The sequence below is a fragment of the Rhipicephalus sanguineus genome, chromosome 5, assembly GCF_013339695.2.
Source record: "Rhipicephalus sanguineus isolate Rsan-2018 chromosome 5, BIME_Rsan_1.4, whole genome shotgun sequence".
Classification (NCBI taxonomy): Eukaryota; Metazoa; Arthropoda; class Arachnida; order Ixodida; family Ixodidae; genus Rhipicephalus; species Rhipicephalus sanguineus.
This window is the reverse complement of record NC_051180.1, coordinates 50,951,113-50,969,735: the sequence shown is the minus strand read 5'-3', so window position 1 is coordinate 50,969,735 and position 18,623 is coordinate 50,951,113. Positions and strand designations below refer to the sequence as shown.

The 18,623-nt window shown below is 45.2% G+C and overlaps 1 protein-coding gene across 1 annotated transcript in view; it reads right to left on the bottom strand.

Annotated features, from left to right (window-relative positions):
- The window catches only part of LOC119393622 (glycine receptor subunit alphaZ1), a 231,411-nt gene extending 213,892 nt beyond the window's left edge, over positions 1-17,519 (bottom strand). Inside the window, exon 1 of the mRNA XM_037660731.1 lies at positions 17,296-17,519. Within this exon, the coding sequence (XP_037516659.1) occupies positions 17,296-17,411 (116 nt within the window). The 5' untranslated portion in view covers positions 17,412-17,519. The remainder of the gene's footprint in view (positions 1-17,295) is intronic.
- Positions 17,520-18,623: the final 1,104 nt, after the last annotated feature.

Sequence of the window (18,623 nt, the reverse complement as noted above, 5' to 3'; positions counted from 1 at the left end):
CAGTTGCAAGGCATTGAACTGCCCTGTTACCGTGCTGTCAGAAGGTGAACATTGCTGTCAACGCAGGCCTTGTCCGCCTCGGTGGAGCAGTAAATATGGTGCTCGGCTGCTAACCGGAAGGTCGCGAGTTCGATCCTGGCCGCGGCGGTCGCATTTCGATGAATGCGAAAGGCTAGGGGCCCGTGTACTGTGCGATGTTAGTGCACGTTAAAAAACACCGGATGGTCAAGTATTCCGCAGCACTCCACTACAGCGTCTCTCATAATCATATCGTGGTTTTGGGACGTTGAATCCCGGGTATTATTAACGCAGGCCTTACCTATACCACGGCGATGGTCTGCAAGTCTGCAAGCGGAGTTCTTTCCCTGCATTTCGTTACGTACCGTAGGCAATGTACATACTCTGTTTTTCTTACGTGATGAGCCCCACTTTTTTTCTGTGTTGGTTCGTGGCGCTTCCAGAGTGGCCGCATTGACCTTCTCGCAATGGGAGCTTAACTGAAGCGTCGTGCTGCAGTCAATGACGCTGAAATCAGTGTGTTGCAGTGCGTGACTCACATCTCGCAGAAAGTGTGATCCCCCTCTTAAAGGCATGGCCTACTTTTTGATTATTTTCATACTTAGTAGACACGATATTCGCCTGCTATGTGACGGACCGAATTTGTTAGAAAATCTTACATGATGAAATTCTTCGGTTTCATCCCATCACTCATTGCCATCGTCTCAATCGTACAGTAATGCCAGTAAACACTGGAGGGTGTGAAGTAATATCATTAATTAAGAGGGCAGTGTTGTATGGCTTGTGATTTTCAAAGCTCCTAGTGACCCGGTGAGCTTGGAAGCGTGGGCTCGTGCCCATAAGCGTGCGCAGGGTTGCCCTTCAGGGGGGGCGAAGGTTCGTCGCAGCGCCCCCCCTCCCTATTATGTCAATGTATGCGGCTGCCTTTGCGCCCCCCCTATCGCCCCCCCCCTACAATGTATAGGGCTGACTTTGCGCCCCCCCTTCTCGCCCCCTTTGCCCCCCCCTGCGCACGCCTATGCTCGTGCCATGCCAAGGAAAGATCGAAAGCGCACGCCTTGTGACTACGTTTGCGAGAAGTACTTCTCGTAGACTAAGGCCTATCATTCGTATAAAAAAAAACGCACTGGGCCCCTTATGCATTAGACTAAGACGACTCGAAGGTGAAAGTTTTCTTCTTGTCGTCATTCGATGTGTCTGTTCTGCCCCACGCTCGTGCAAAAGCTTTCTGCACCTAACGTGGCTTTGCACTGCCTCCGTGATTGGCCAACCGATCACAGAGGCAGGGCAATGCGACAATGTCATGTGATGAAGTCACGTTATGTGAAGTTATCATGCCGTCATAATTACGTGATTTTGGGATTGTGTGACGTCATAATAACGTCCCGTCGTGACGTCATCACGTGATGATTTTTTGTTGACGCCGCCAACGCCGTGGAAGCAATTGGCTGATAAAGTGCGGCGCTGCTGGGTAGCCAGGTCGCGTGTTCTATTCCCTGCCACGGCGGTTGTATGCCGGCGGGGACGAAATGCAAGAACACATGCTTTCTTAGGTCTGTTAGATGCACGTTCTAGACCCCCGGGTGTTTAAACCTATCACAGAATCTCCCACTGCGGCTTGGCGATAATGACAATGGGGTTATGGCACGTAAAGACCCTTAAATTATTATTGTTTACGTAGGCCGCTTGGGGGCAACAAAAATAATGCATGAAAAACAACCTCGTACACACGTGTCACCATTAATGCGGGAGTGTGACGCACAGAGTTCTGCCTAAATTAATATTCCGCATCTTCCATCACAAGCATCTGCTTATCAATAATTCGGAAGTATCCATGTAAATGCGCACATGGATACTTCGGAATTACGCATGCTCTTGCCGCAGGGTAAAAAAATCGAGATATAAAGAGAGAAGGCTATGATATTCCTCTAGTCTTGCTTGCTTTATTCGCTAGGCCATCTTCTGGGGCTGCTGTCGCATCCGAAAAGCTACAGCGCAGTGTGCCGTATTTTGGCGGTGTCTGTATTTTGGCGGTGTACAAGTAAAGAAATGGCTCCTCCTGGTCTCTGTATATATATTTCTTTGCAGCGAGATTGCAAGTTGTGATAGCCACAACCCGACTAGACGCTTAATACGAGTGCGGTTTAAACCGATGCACCATGGAGAAAACAATAAAACAGGTTGAATATAAATGCTTCAAGCTTTCATTTGTGGTAATTCAATTTACATAAACAGACACTCTACCAGTTTCACGCCTTAGTAATACTACTACTACTACTACTACTACTACTACTACTACTACTACTACTACTACTACTAATAATAATAATAATAATAATAATAATAATAATAATAATAATAATAATAATAATAATTGTTATTATTGTTATTAGTAGTAGTAGTACTAGTGGCGTTTCATGTCCCAAAACCACGATATGATTATGTGGGACGCCGTATTGGAGTGCTGCAGAATTATTGACCACTTAGGGTTCTTTAACGTGCATCTAAATCTAAGATTTCTTCCAGTATTTTTATATACGGTTCGTCGACGCCCTGATTCCGTTGCGCCTGAATGACTGCTGCCATCTCGTCCGAATCAAATACCTTCTCGTAATTTCTGACGGCTATATATAGGGGTTGGTTATATTCCGCGCATTTCTCTATCACTTGATTGATCGCGTGTATGTGTTTATTGTCGAGTAGCCTGTACGGAATCTTGCTATATTTTTAAATCGCTTGTAGACAACGGACAGTAAGCAGATCGGCATGTAATATTTCAAGCCCTTGACGTCGTCTTTGTTATGAATTAAGGTGATTTTAAAATTATTCCAAGATTCTCGTGCCTTCATCGTCAAGAGACACTTTCTATACATGGTGGCCAGTTTTTCTAAAACAATATGCCCACCGTCTTTCAACAGCTTTGATGTTACCTGATCCTAACCAGCGGCAATTGCCTCTTTGCGTTCCCTTAAGGATTTCTTTACTTCCCATGTCATTACTGGTGGGTTGTCCGATTCCTCTGGCCTACTAATATACTTCTTACGTTATCGTCCTCGTTGTCCTGGCTACTGTACAGATATTTGTAAAGCTCCTCAGCTATTTTAACTTTCCTATCCATATTGACAGTGACTTTGCCTTCCTCATCCCTTAGAGCATACTTCCGGTTTTTGCCTGTGCGCCGTTTCCTCTTGACCCCTTTGAGGCTTCGTCCGTTCTAGAGATGACCAATAAAAGGATGGGACGAAGTCAGTCACGTGCGAGTCACGTTTGAGACCCCAGCCCTGCAGCAAAAATTAAATAACACGATACAACGTGGCTTCCTAGATGAAGTCCAGGAGCGGTCTATACAATTCGCGCATCCACTTGGAATCAACGTCCATCGGCACTGTCGACGAGCGCAAGGTGAGGTTGTAATATTTACAGAGTACTCGAAAGACTGATTAGACTGCGTGCGCGTCGCTCGCACCGCATGTACATGTATATAACAAATGATAAGATTCTAGCGCCCTTCGTTGATACTAACTGCAGTTGTTGCATTTTAGAAACGCTGGTTGTACTTTCAGGTGTTTGCTCGGAGGTGAATGCATGCCGTAGATATCTGTAGTCGTGCGCAAGATGAGTCTCTAACACTGGAATTATCTTTGAAATACGCCATAACGGCTAAACGCAGTGAGCAAGCGCAAAAGTGTTCATGACACCAAAGGCTGAGGCGGAAAATTATATGACATTTCAATACGACACATTCGCATTAGTACCTTCCAAGTATTCATGCACTAAACATGAATTCGGTGTTCCGCTCACATTATTGACAAACGAACGTCGTGACGGCATCGGCACGCGATAACGCACATATCGATTAACTGCTACGTCCGATATACATACGCTCGGCAATACCTACACTGACTGTGTTATCCCTTTCACATTTCATGCGTAGATATACAGGCAGATGCGTTTGGATAAGTGTAGTCTTTTACGATGTAAGAATATTCAACAAGCCGCGACGTGTACGTTCCTTTCGTTTCGTGCTCCCACGGCACCAACGAGCCGCGGGCGACCGAACGGCCGGCTCGCTCGATGTACAAACTTTTCCCATAGTGCGCCATGCTCCCGCGAGGCTTTCTGGGATTGCTTCAAAAGGTTCATTAGCAAGAATCTCACAATGCATTCACCCTCTCTCTTTAGACTATCATCTGATGCTTTGCAATCATATGCCTCAATTTATTTTTATCATATATCTGCACTTAAATATTAATTTCCTAAAACTATCAGTAGATTTAATTACTCCTTTAAATTGCAGAAGGGTGTCTTGAAGGGTCAGTTGGTACATGTTACTGCGTTTCAAACAGCGCAAAAACGGGGCGAAGGCTTAGGAACAAACAACAGAAGCGCTGTTCCTTTGTTCGTTAGCCTTCCTGCCGTTTTCGCGCGGTTTTGAGTGCAGTAACATGTAGCAACTGGCCCTTGAGGACACCCTTCTGCAATTTATTTCTCTTACATCAGGCTCTTTTGCACCCAGTGTTTTGCATAACTCATGAATGTGCGAGCGCTTGTGTTGTCGTTTTTAGATGAGAAGTATCTTAAGGCGGAGCTCAATCCGGTGGTGGTGGTGTGCGGCGTGACCACCCCTACTGCGCATGCGCATACCCTCTCCACACACATCCTCTCCACTCACCCTCTCCCCTTCCCCTCTCCACTTTCCCTCACCCCTCCCCCTCTCCCCTCCCCCTTTCCACTCTTCCTCTGAAACGCGGGCTAGACATGCCGAAATTCTCTCCTGCGCAACGCCGCGATGAGCTCGATCGCATGCGCGTCCCCTCCGCTTCTCTCTCCTCTCACACGCTGCCCCCCTCTCGCCCGCCTGTCGACCGCGTTCCCCGCTCGCCCTGTGAGAAATAACGGCCGGGCTAGATGGAAGATACGACGCGCGTAGCGTCCCTCTTCGCGTTCCACGACGCGAGGTCGGTAGCATGCCCAACGAACGCCAACGGAACGCGATCGTGCAAGTGCTCCGGCTTCGCATCGCCTCATGGTCCCCTTTAGCGGGAGATGGTGTAATTTTTTCCTTAGCCTTCGTCCAATTTTCACGCCATTTTCAACGCAGTACTCGTTTAAATCGTCATCTCTCGTAAACGTTTCTCTTGACACTTGTCGGTGACAGATGGTATCTATATTAAACGAATAATTATAATTGATTACGAATTAATGATATCTATGACCGCTAATAATGAATGATATTCTACTACTTCCCACCATTGTACTGTAACTGCATAGATTAGAAACTATCTATCTATTTTACTGATGTCCTACACTGACAGCTTTCACCCCTAAATTGAACATATGTTGAATTCATTGTCACCATTCATTAGTAATGCACTGTGTACCAAGGTGCGAATGTAGATCAACATTAGTCAGATACTATTACCGTGAATTCTGCTTAGATGACCTAATTTAAAAAAATTGCGCAGTTTGCACTGAGTCACGCAAACCTGGGCTAGAGCAGAGCTGGTCGGCACTTGGCTTGTCTTGGCTTGACTGGACACACGTGCATTCACACGCCGATGCACGATGTGTTCACGGGGTCACATTGGTAATCACGAGTATAGACTAGGCGTTGATCGGGTTCGATTGGGTATCGCTCGGCAGTCACAACACCAAATAGGTTAATTAGCTTAATCAGATTAATTGGAATAATTAGCGTAATAGGTCTAATTTGCACATTTGGAACTTGGTCTAGCTTTACTTGCATCCCTAGCCAAGCTAGCATTAATTATATCTCAATTAGCTTAATTACGCTAATGAGCTTAATAAGTATAATCAACATACTCGAGGCTTCATCTCGGCCAGCTTTCACCACAAGTCAATCTAGACCTAATGAGTTAATTATCGTAAATAATACTAATTAGGCTCATACATAATTAATATATCGGTATCGCTCGACATCTTTTGCGGAGCTCGGCATGACTACGCAGACTAGAATCTCAACTCGGCTTAATTAGGGCTAATTAGCCTTCTGGCTGTATTATGTTTGGATAATTAGTTTTTATCCTGCTCAACTAAACTTAATTACAATTGGCTATGATTAAGATGGCTTAACTAGGCACAGCTATGCTGAGTGCGCCGGCATAATGATGATTGTGTTTTGTCTACATCGCGAGTAGTACAAAGCGTGGGCATAACTCTGCTGTAAAAAAATATTAATATTAATTACGCTGCAGAGCCCCTAAATGCCAATTAGCAAACATTCCAAATGTATTCAGCCTCTTATATGCTTCCATTTGATGCATTACTATGTTGTCGACCTATTAATTTATGGACCATATACCCGCACTTGGCAACTGCCTACAACGATCACTAATAAACTATAATCGTCATCTTTGGCATATCTTTTATTTGATACCTTTAATTGCTAGGTTCCATAGATTTTCGCCAAAATATCCCTGATTACTAATTATCGATAACTATCACTAAAGATAATTGCATGTTACTATCTATCTCGGATGGTAATTTCATACATTGAATACCCTATATATATCATGTACATATCCTTCTATACTGAAAGATTTCTATTATAACCCTAAAATTGGTGAATTCATTACAAGTGATTACTTATATGGTCAGGGTGCAAACGTGCATAATGTTGCTGAGTAAATCTCACTCAGTGTGAATTCTTGGGGGTCCTTGTCAACTCTGTTAATTTTCCATATTAATTAAGCTAAAAGACCCCTAATCACTAATTAGCAACATAATATTGTTATATCTTTGATCCTCTTCGTATCCACTTCCATGTGATACATTACAACGCAATCCTCCGATTAGTTGATTCTTATTTACCCCTTTTCTATTTACCTCAAAGTGTAAGTATTAATAATGACAGAGTACAATTACCATATCTCCTATACCTTTGATTACTAATTAGCTATAACAGTATCTACTGCTAGTTACTTGCATGCGACAGCCATCTAATATTAATGGCGTGAATTGCAATACTATATCTAAATATATATATAATATACATGTCCTTCTAAACTAACCGCTTTCACCAATAAGTTTTAAATAAATTGTTAAATTCATTAGTACCCTTGATTACTTACACCCAGTGGAGCAAAATTCGTATCCGTATCAATATATCTTGTCAATTCTTACTTACTTTGAATTACGAGGAGCTATTCTCATTTTTGACCATCTGCTCTAATTAACCTAAGACTTCTCATTGCTAATTAACAACTTAAGACCTCCACAGTATTCACACCCTCCATATCTTTAGCAGCATCAAGAAACAAAGCTTATATAAAAACACTGACATTTTCACCTGTTTTAGGGCAACCGTAAACACTATGAAGCGTATGCACCCCTATGAGGTGGTTTCGCTGCAATGCACCTTAGACAAAAGTTCTCGTCGAACCTCAGAAACTTCGCCGACATCCGCCAAACTTCACAGGTACGAATATTGAATCATCGAGATTGGGTCCCTTCAGTGATTTAAGCAGGTGAGGGCGCATTGTTTTTATATAAATTTTTAAATTATCTCCTATGGAGTTCCACATAGCACATAAAAGTGGCTCTCGAACCCAGGAAGTTAATGGAAATAAAGCAAAACTTCTTGCACTGTGGCCTAATGACCCCCATATTATATGGACGAAGTGATTTAAGCGTATATTGAAGCGTTACACCACAATAAATGTTTAAAGGTCGGTTCCCATTGAGTGACGCTGCCACTTAGCAGCCAACGCAACAGATGGCGCTAGTTGTCGATGTCCCGAATTCCTGGACATGCACTGCGCTGGAGCCGCTTGATAGAGCCTTTGACTGGCGCTTGCCAGTGTGGTTTAGCCATGGAGAAGGAGAGCGTAAATGCTGCTCAACGACGCAAAAGAGCGGAGAAGCTTAAGTCATCGGATCCTGAAGCAGTTGCCTGGCAAAATAAATATACATGTGCCATATAATATGTGTACCATGTGTATGTCCTTGGAGCAGCAGTAAGCATGATAATCAAGGTATTCCTAGGCAATCAGGAAAGCCAAGAACAATCAGCTGAACCTTTGCGAACGCTACGTTATCCTGGCATAGCCGAGCTAAGCCACTGCAACATTTTTTTAGAGTGTACGTTCCAAAGGTTTAACCTCGAGACGTGTTTGTAAGGATTCATTTAGAAGGTATTCGCAGTGCACACACTCTCAGGAAACGGGACGGGGAGAGTTAAAGAGAAGGATGAGAATCTATGCCCACTCTGTCACTCTGCATGTCCGGATTCCTGAATGCAAATGTTTGCGCTGCAAACACCGTCGAAATGTTCGTACGACTTCGACAACAAGAACGGAATCACCAATTCTTCTAGACTGTCGCAGACTCATTACGCGGAGACCGTGCCTCGCATAAGAACTCCGTTTATTCTTTAATGAAGTTTATTTCTTTACTTCTAAACTTTGGACCCAGGAAGATCGAAGTGATGAATCCCAAGGCAATGCAATCGCTTCAATGTTCGTTGAAGATGATGGTATGTGCAAAGTGTATCTGCAACTGCTCTGCGTCTGGTCTGTGCAAAGAATTCGTGTACCCAGACATTCGCCTGCTTTTTCACAACGATAACTTTTTGGTTAAGTGGAGCTTTTACGTGTACACTCTCTTATTTTAACATTGTCCGTAACGCTAGCATAAAATTTAACTTTACATTACACTACTTTAACGTTACATTCTTGTATAATTCAAAAGTCGTAGCTGTCGATAGAAAACAGCAATAAAGATTCCTCTATTACTTTTTAATAAAATAAGACCATAATGATGGGGCCATCCGCATTCAAGTGACACTGATGGCAAATGTTAAGTCGACGTTCATTGCTGAAATAACGTTCTATAAGCCACGTAGTGCTTGTTTCGTGCCAAGGAAATGCTCATTTTGAAAGAAAATAACGTTTTAGAGATCAGCACAGTGTTAGCACCTTTCAAATCGCCCGCCTGAAGAGGCCTCGTGACGTAGCATTTGCCTTGCCCAACTTTGCCCGCGTTTACTGCCCGACAGCCAACGCTGCGGTTTCTGCTCTGAAGGGCATATTACAAGCCTTGCCCACTTAACAAAACACGTTGCGGGGCTTGTTGGTGATACATTCTTATTTAAAAATTGTAGAGCTACATTGACGAGGACAAGAAGAAATGTACATGACAGCACGGTCGTTGACTTCCAATCTTCAATATGTCAGGCTTGGCAGTTGAAACACAAAGAAAAGGCCCACAGTAGAAGAAAGTTCACTTAACAAAACACGTTGCGGGACTAGTGTTTTGTTAAGTGAACTTTGTTCTACTGTGGGCCCTATCTTATGTGTTTCAACCGCCAAGCCTGACATTTTGAAGATTGTGAGTCAGCGCCCGTCCTGTTATATACCTTTCCTCTTGTCCTCGTCGAATGTAGCGCTAAAATTTTTAAATAAGCCTTGCCCAAGTTGCGGTTGATCTCGTAATTTTCTGCACGAAAGTTTATCGAGCACGTATGCAGATTTCTTGGTTGTTTGCCACACTTTCGCAGAGGCATGGCACTCAGCCACTTCGGCGTGGGTTTATATGCGGCACCCCTTGGAAAGTCACGTCGGTTTCTTTGCTGCAGCTGCTGTTGCTCAAGCGGTGCACACGATTCGGGCATCCGGCAACATAACAGGGTCGCGGCATTTTGTCGATCCTTCCGTTAGAGCGAATTTCATGAGCGTGCAAAGCACACACAACAGTACGCGATAAGGAAACTACCACTGAGATGCGACCGCGGGTGCGGAGGGGAGCGCCGCGAAAACGGAACGAAACGGAGCGAAAATGGAAAACAGAAATGGTGTGACGCCCGATGGCAATGTGCGCTTGCCATGTTTTACCGCGACATTACATCTCGTACTGTGACGCCTGTACACAGCACGCGTATGTTTTTGAAGCATGAAAGTTACTTTCAGTGCAGTTCCAAGCATTGGCGCAAGTCTGTGGTAGAACACCTGCCTTCCACGCCGAGGGCCTGAGTACGATTCCACCACGGGGTATTTCATTTTTTTATTATTTGCATTCATGGCGATTTTTCGGTCACGGACAATGATGATTTTTCGCTCGGGCTCTATAACGCACGGGCTCTATAACGCTATCCTGTTTAGAAATGATAAATACTGCATCAACCACATTTCTATAAGCACTGACCGTGAGAATAGTCATTACAAGGTTTCTGCTGTAATTATGTTCTGTTGTGCTTGTTTTCTTTCCCGGCGTGTATCCATTTATTATCCAGTACACACATAGCCCTACGTGTGTCCATAGTTCGTCCCTGTTTCTTGAGCTGTTTTCATTTCTGTCCATTAGCTTAGTGCATCCCCCATCCCTTCCCCCTGTACAGGGTAGCATACCGGTTATGCCAAACTGGTTAACATCCCTGTTATTCCTCTCTCCCGTTTTCCTTCCTTTCCTTCCTACCAATACATAAACCTATATTCAGATAAAGCTGCCTAACCTTTCCACTCTCATATAGTATTTCTAATCTTTTTCTAGTTCAGCAACTTGAGCCTGACCAACCTGTCGTGCGAAAGCGCGATTGATTCGCAGCGTCCCTCACTGTACTATCGCCAAGTGCATGAAGAACTCACTTAACCCTCCCAATATCGTTAGCCGGACGCTCGATAGCAGTGCAGGCCAGCTACAAGACAAGTTTTTTCTCACCCAATCATGAGCGTACAAGTGCTTTTTCTTTTGCCACCGTTTCTCGTTCATCACACAGCGTGTACCACTGTTGGTTGCTGAAATCATTATTAATGTTGATGATGCAGCGAGTGCACTTAGCACCGCATCGTGAGGAACTGCACTGCCTTGGCACGTGTAGGTGCCGCAATCCCCGAGGATGCGATTGGCGCATGGTTCGTCGAGACAGCAAGAGTTCGTGCGCTCGAACGCAGCTGTTGCGCCAGGGCTTCTGCATTTATTATGCATTAGAGACTCACCGTCGCCATGGAAATGGTTTCCGTCACACGGATCGAGTATGTGAGCAGTTTCGAGCAATATAAAGAAACTTAGAGTGACTTGCTGAAATGGCCGCATACTTATTATTTGTTTATTTCGTTTTGCCAGAATACAGCCTTATTTTACTATTTAACGTTAGCAATTATTTGTACACTACAAAGAAAATGACGATTCTACAGCACGCTGCCATGTACAGATAATGAAACAGGTTGAAAGCGCAAAGACGAAGACAGAGAAGAGGCTTGACACACACAGCGCTCGTGTGTGTCAAGCCTCTTCTCTGTCTTCGTCTTTTGCGCTTTCAACCTGCGTCATGCGAAACCAACAAGCCCAAACAGCTAACCTAGAGATAATGAAAATTTATTATAAGGGGTTAATTACTAAACCAGTGAGTTTGTCTGGGGAGGAATGCGCTCGCTGGAAGTAATACAGCAAATCGAGGACTGCACTCACAAGAAAGCACTTACATTCCGATTTGGCGCAATAGCATACGGTAGCCATTCCTAATATTCACTATATACCCTATAAAGTCATTGTACTATTTCATAATGTTAAAGTACTTATAACACCAGACAAGGAGGACGTTCCGTGGCATGGAGCGCTTGCAAAGCTTTGTGATTTGTAACCACATGGTAACGTTACAACATTCGCATTCGAAGGTTTCTCGGCAATAGTCACGTGTGAGAATTCGCGTGAAAAAAAATTGGCCTAACCCATTCCACATTTTCTGAGCAATCGAAGCGGAAAATATGCTAAACTTTGCCGAAAATGCATCGGCTAGACATGTGCCGACAAAATCACCGCTTTTTGGCAAGAAGAAATTTGTAATATTTTGTTGTAAGACATGGCTTCCCTTCAGCAGCTCAAGATTGCTAGAGCGCAAACTACAATGCCAAAAGAGGGGGAAAAATGTGTGGTGTAGCATGAAATAAAAAAAAATATGCGCCGGCAAACTATATCAATATCAGCCGCAGAGATAGTGATTTTATTTGTTCGTTTGTTAGTTGCGGGCGTCGTGCAACCTCTCGAGATCTGTTATCTGCGTTTATATCTAGCACCCTCTATAAATTCTGACATAAAAGACTACTCTAAAAAATTATTTCGATTGGGAAAGAAAACTTAGATTTCAAATAGTCTCTTCTTAAGTCAAGTTACATTGCACGAATTCTCGGCATTCAATTCGTGAATAATCTTTTTTCATTTTTACATCTTGTTGGTTTTCATCAAGAGCAATATTGTTGCTGATTTTAAGCTATAACTGAGCCAGAATCACCTAAATAAGGCATTACGAAATCAATAATGCAGAAAGACACTCAAAATGTTGTCAATTATTCTATTCTGAAACCCTTCCTTGAATTACACGACCTTCGATTAATTGTCCCAATTTATTTAGGAGAAACTTTATTTAGCCTTATTTAACAACTTGGCCGTGACGTGTCCCTGGCAGTTCATTGCATTAGTAGGAGATTGTCATATTTTTGTAGGTGTTTTCAAAACGCGTTTTCTGAATCCGTGTTGTCTAGTATTGAAATCGACGAGGGTGGCGATGCGGGCTTGTTGGTTGGTCATACTTGAATGAGTTGAGCGCATACGAGGACACGGACAGAAGGAAGCGCCAGTGTGTGTACGTCTCTTCCTTCTGTCCGTGTCCTCGTATGCGCTCAACTCATTCTAGTATTGAAAATTCAATCCGGACCGTTGGCGCTATAATAAAACAGCTCCACTACATGAAACCTGTGAAGGTGCGAAGCATGCGGTGCGCGCCGGTGTTTCCCACAGAAAAATCACTGCTAATGGGCAAGGAGAGATAGAAGATCAGACACAGAGAACCGCAGTGCGTTTTTAGGTAACGTGCACGCTGCGAATCTTTATTGTTCAACTACGCATAAGAGAAATCTCCCATCGGCACTACATTGCAGGTCAAGATGCAGTGCCTATATATACGGGGTGGCCGGTGAACAGTTGGGCAGCAAGAGCAGTCGGTTTTTTTCAATCAAGAAACTCGCTAGCAGACGCTGCCTGCAAGAAACTCGCTAGCAGACGTTGTCTCTCGCGGGCGAGGGTGCGCTCTCGTTCATTGCGAGGTGGTAGTTCAGCGTTCATCGCAGAAAGAGCGTTTCCATAGTCAACGTGCGCCGTTCGCTCTCTCTCTCTCGCCACACGGCGAGCGCTGAGGCGGTGGCGCACTCTCTTGCGCTCAAGCAAATGGACAGGACACGACGATGCACGCGGCGACAGGACACGACGATGCCCGCCGACACGCCAAGACCCTGAGGTGCTTCGCCCCTAAAAGTTATTCTTCGAAAAGCTATTCATTTCCTCCATTTTACTCCACCGACAATGAACACGGAAGAAGCGCTTATCCTTGTGCGTCAGCTAGACATCATGCATATGCAGACATATATTACGAAATATCCATAAGGAAGCAGCATGCTAAAAGAGAGTGGACATCAGGACCATGACGGCGTAACAAAGCATGCGGATATAGAGGCACCATGTTCCAGCGATTTCGGGCCAGTCTAAAGTGTTTGACGAGCGGACAACTGCTAAACCAGAGAATGAGTCTCTTGCAGAATATCTTGCGTTGTCAAACAATCCGATGTCTCAGTCATAAAACAGACTGATATTGAACGTTCACTCAAAGCAAACGATTTCTCGTGCCTCACTTTGTACTTGTCGAGCCTCCTCTGGCGCAAAGCCAGGATACACTCTTAATCAGGTCCTGCATAAATGCTGGCTATATCCGGACGAATCCAGACGAAAATGTCCGGTTTCCTGGCTATAAATAGCACTTTAGGCAGGATCTGATTAAGACTGTACAAGGGAGAGGTGACGCGCGCGCAGATGGCATATTTTTTTCGGATTACCTGAAAATATACTACGTATAGGGCTTGGCTCAAGCGCTTCCATAGCGCGCACTTTCTCTGTAGCTCCGTTGCCCTCAGAAAGCTGTAACGCGAACAGCGCTTTTTTATACTATCCAAGCGCAAGCGGCTGGCGCCCCTCCACGCTCAGTATCACCCTTTCATGAGTCTTTCACCTTGATAAATTTGGTCATGTTATAAGAGCTAACGGGGGGTTAATTGCGGCGACAGTAATGCTGCTAGCCAAAGTGAAACATGATATGAAACGAGCTCGCACGTGCACGAAATGTTTAAATATTATTCTTCAAGCCATTGGAAAACGTTCAGGTGAGCGTAGAGTACCTGTGTTAAATAGATCTCACTGGCAATCATGCACTCGTGACTAGAGACTCGAAGACACCTGCCAACAGTGGCATAACTCATGCTCAACTACCGCGATTTTTTCAACCAGCCAATCAGCGAGCCGTGAAACCGACGTTGCACTCAGAATACGGCCCCTGGCTTGCTTGTGTGTCCTTTCTCAAAAACTGTGCGCTGTCTTATCAAGAATGCTATGCCACGCTGATAACGCGCGCGCCATTCGTGACTGGGAAGTACCTGACCAGCGGAGATAACGCAAAGAAAGCGTGTGAGATAGATGACGACAAAAAGCGATCTCTAGTACTGCGTGTGTTACGCCCGCAACGGCGTTGCGCACGCACGAACGCCACGTTTAGCATAATGCGCTTGCGCAGCACTTCTGCGCATGCGCACTGAGACGTGGCGCTCTTCTGCACGCCACGCCATTTCGGTCGCAACATGGCAGAAAGACGCCACGAATGCGGCTCCCCCTCCTTCTTCCCCCTTTTTTTTCAGTGTAAACGTTCCTACGCTGCCATCACCTTGTAGAAGGGGAATAGGATACTTGTGGCCTCGTTTATCACCCAGAAGGGCTCAGGTGAAGCTCAAATGGTCTTTCAGGTGAAGATAAAACTTTTTTTTTTCGCTTACAGCAGTAAGAGAAATAAGCGGCTGACAAAGATGGAGCAGTACGCTGAATCATGGACATTGACAGAGATGATGATGCATTGTTTCTCCATACGCGCAGAAAGTGCATGAGGTTTTGTTGGCCATTCCTATTAGGAATACATGAGCACTCCTTAAGACGCGTACACGTTGGGAAGCTTCCTATCGCGCTAACGGGCGCGATTCCATAGGTAACAAACGGTGAGCCTTCACATTACAGCTCATCATTAAGGGAAAAGGGAGATAGCGCTTGAACGAATACAGATCAAGACAGGATATGCGCTGTTCTGTCTTCAGCTCGTCCTTCGCATTCGCTCTAGCTTTGCCCCCCTTTCCCCTTCATTACGAACCCAAAACAACTCGCCCACCTATCTGTGATTCCGCATTGGAGCTCCCGCGTCGGACGAAGACATGCTCATTTCGCCCGCCAACGAGCCTGAGACACACAATACTACCACGGCCCGTGCTGGAAGGCCAACGCTGAAGCACTGCCGATATATGCATGACATGCCACAAACACGCTGGAAGCACATCTCGGTGGCCGCGCCTAGGGACGTATTCCCGTCCTATCTGTCGTAATGCCGCGTTCTGATTAGCTAAAGACGAGCGATGCTTTTCTGCCGGCGACGAAAATCGGTCTCGGATGAGGGTTTTTTTTTTTCCGCGCGATGTGTCGGCCTTAATAATAATAGTATCTGGGGTTTAACGTGCCAAAACCACGATATGATTATGAGAGACGCCGTAGTGCAGGGCTCCGGAAATTTCGACCACCCGGGGTTCTTTAACGTGCACCTATCTAAGTACACGGGCCTCAAACATTTCCGCCTCCATCGAAAATGCAGCCGCCGCGGCCAGGATTCGATCCCGCGACCTTCGGGTCAGCAGTCGAGTGCCATAACCACTAGACCACCGTGGCGGGGCATGTGTCGGCCTTGTCAGCATTAAGGAACCTTTAGTGTAAAGTGACTTTAATGTGATGTCTGGTAACGTATGAAAGACGTTTGGCGAAAGGAAAACACGGGTGGCAGGCGAAATCGCTTGAAGGGTTCGGTCAGTACAAGCGACAATTAGTGGAACCAGTTGAATTCCATTGTCAAAGAACGATGCTGGAAACTGGAGACTGAAGTGCCTTCTCAGCATCAGCTTTACTTATTCTCATAGATATAAGTGATGAGCGGAGTGACTAGCTCCTTTGCGCTGCTGCTACGACCCGAATGGATCAGCAGCATGAAATATATCACGGAGTTTCTTTTATCCTTGGTTCACTGAGACATAACGTCACACTTGAAACAAGAAGCTAATGCAGAATGACAAATTCGAACACTCTCAGCACTCTGAACATTCTAACACTCTAACATTTTAGCTTGTTTTTCTTTTGTTGCTTACTTAAAGCCTCGCAAGTATTGTTTCCGATAACAGCTCACTCATAATGTCTCAAACTCGGGAAAGTATTTGCAGTCATGGCGCACTCACTAACCTTGACTTATTTAAGGTAACTAAAGCTGCTTAAAAACACCAGCCCACATTGACATTGTTCAACGCATGTGACATATCACCAGAGAAATCCAGTTTTCCTCCATTCTTTATTCTCCTCCATTCTTTATTATATATATTGACTCTCGTTTTAAAACTTTCTCAACATTTCATACATGGTCGTACCAAATGGTCAGCCATAGCTCTGCGAAACGTGAGAAGCGAACAAAAAATCCCATTTTTGAAACTCGTTGACGATTGAAATCGCAATGTTATTTCTTACGTTTTACCATTTTTGCATCTCTATTGCGTTAGAAACATGAAACTGATACCCCTTCGCAGCTTTGTAACTGTTTATTTTTACGCAATGACAGATTGAGAACGTGTCACTGTTATGAGGCGAGAGTAACGAATACGCACGCAAAGTGAAGCGGCTCCATATACAGAAAGTGAAGCCGGTGGCCACCCCTGCATTTTTGTTTAGCTTAAGCAGCCAGACCGGAGCAAACGTGCGGCGACCGTCGCCTCATTAAACACTGTCAACAAACAACTGACACCCGCAGCGTACCTGAAATGACTTCCTGCCAAAGGCTTTCTCGCAAAAGCCCCGGTTAACGTTCATATTTTACGTTTTACTGCATTTAGTTTGCACACGAGATAACAACATAAACACACATCCTGGCGTCAGTTAGCTCGATCTCATACACGTCACTATTTTTCTCCATTTTCGCCATCTACGAATTGAGCAACCGCTTATTTTCACGGCCAGAACAGCTTCGGGAAATACGAAGGCCGCCCACTCCTCCTGCCCTTAATGCAAGCAATACGCTTCCACAAAATGTTCCCGATTAGTCCAGTGCTCCAGCGTAGAGACTCAAACACTTTGCTCTGTGATCTCATGTTTTATTTTGCCGTAAACGAGGTGGAGGAAGCACTCAGAATCATCAAAAGAGCCGCAACTCACTTGTCGATGTGGTCGACCGCTTGAGCGAACCAGGCGCTGGTTGTGGCGCATCCGACAGCAAGCAGCAGAGAGCACATCCTTCGGCTCCTCCTGGGAGCCACGGGCGTCGAGATCATATCAGCCGCCGTGTCGGTGTCTGTGCTGTGTGGCGCGCGCGCGCGCTGCCGGCGTCGCGAGTGCACTGCTTTTCCAGTTGGGGCGCCGCGCGCAGGCGTCTCGTACGACTCGCGGCTCCGACTACGCGCGCCCAAACGCCGGCTGCGCGCTCTTTCCACGGTCAACGGAGAGAGCGTCTGTGCAGAGCGGGAGGGTAACGATAAAATTCGCGCGAGGGAGGAGAGAAAGAAAGGGCGCAAAGCGATGGACGGCGCGAGCGCGACTCAAGCGCCGCTTCGATGCGCCGACTCCTCGAGCTACCTTGGTGGTGGGCAGTTTGCTGAGTGGGAGGGTCTTTTAATTAGACGCCAGATGCTACCTATTTATAGTGTAGGTCCGGATCCCATGAGTTACCTCCCGGTAATGTTCAGTTGTCAGTAAAAAGTACCTATTTATAGAGTGTGATTGTTTATACTTCCTCCAAACAGACAATAACAGAAACAAGAATATGAGTGCAATGGCAGCTGAGGAAAAGAAAGAAGAGATGCGGAAAGGCTGACCAGATGCGATTATTCGGTTTGCCATCCTGCACTGGGGCATGGAGGTTATAGTGTAAAGGTTGAAAAGGTGCCTAAGAGAGATGTAATCATAAAAGTAAAGTAAAAAGTAATCAGAAAGGGCGTTATAAGTGAATAGCTCTTCTTACTAATAATTTAATAATAAGGATCTATTAGTTAAATGCTCCTTATCAATTAATTACCGTTCCAAATGATTAACAAGAAGCGGTGCAGCGCTTATACATGCTACGTTAAGTCCCGTCGATGGCGCAGAATTTTTTCTTCTGGCAGTGGCCCGTGTTCCACATAGTAGAGTTCCCTACGCGCTACCGTCGCCTGCACAGAAGGGTTGCGACACCATAAAGGTAGCTGAATTTTCACGTGAAGTCTGGAAGGAAGCTGCACCCTTCGATTGCAATCAACCTCAAGAAATGAAGGTGTGAACTCCTGGTTTGATTTGGAAACAGCGAAAAAGAAGTGTATCGGACTGACCGGACTATATAGCTTTGCGAGTCAACGCCAATGGTTGCTTCACTCTTTAAGCAGTAGCTTACAAATTAAGGGGAAAAAAGCAGGCCGCAAAATATTTACGGCCGTTTAGGCGCTTACCTTTGAATGCTTTCTTCTCTAGTGTTTCAAACGCCCTAAGAGGAAGGGTAAGAAAAACGCCCGCTT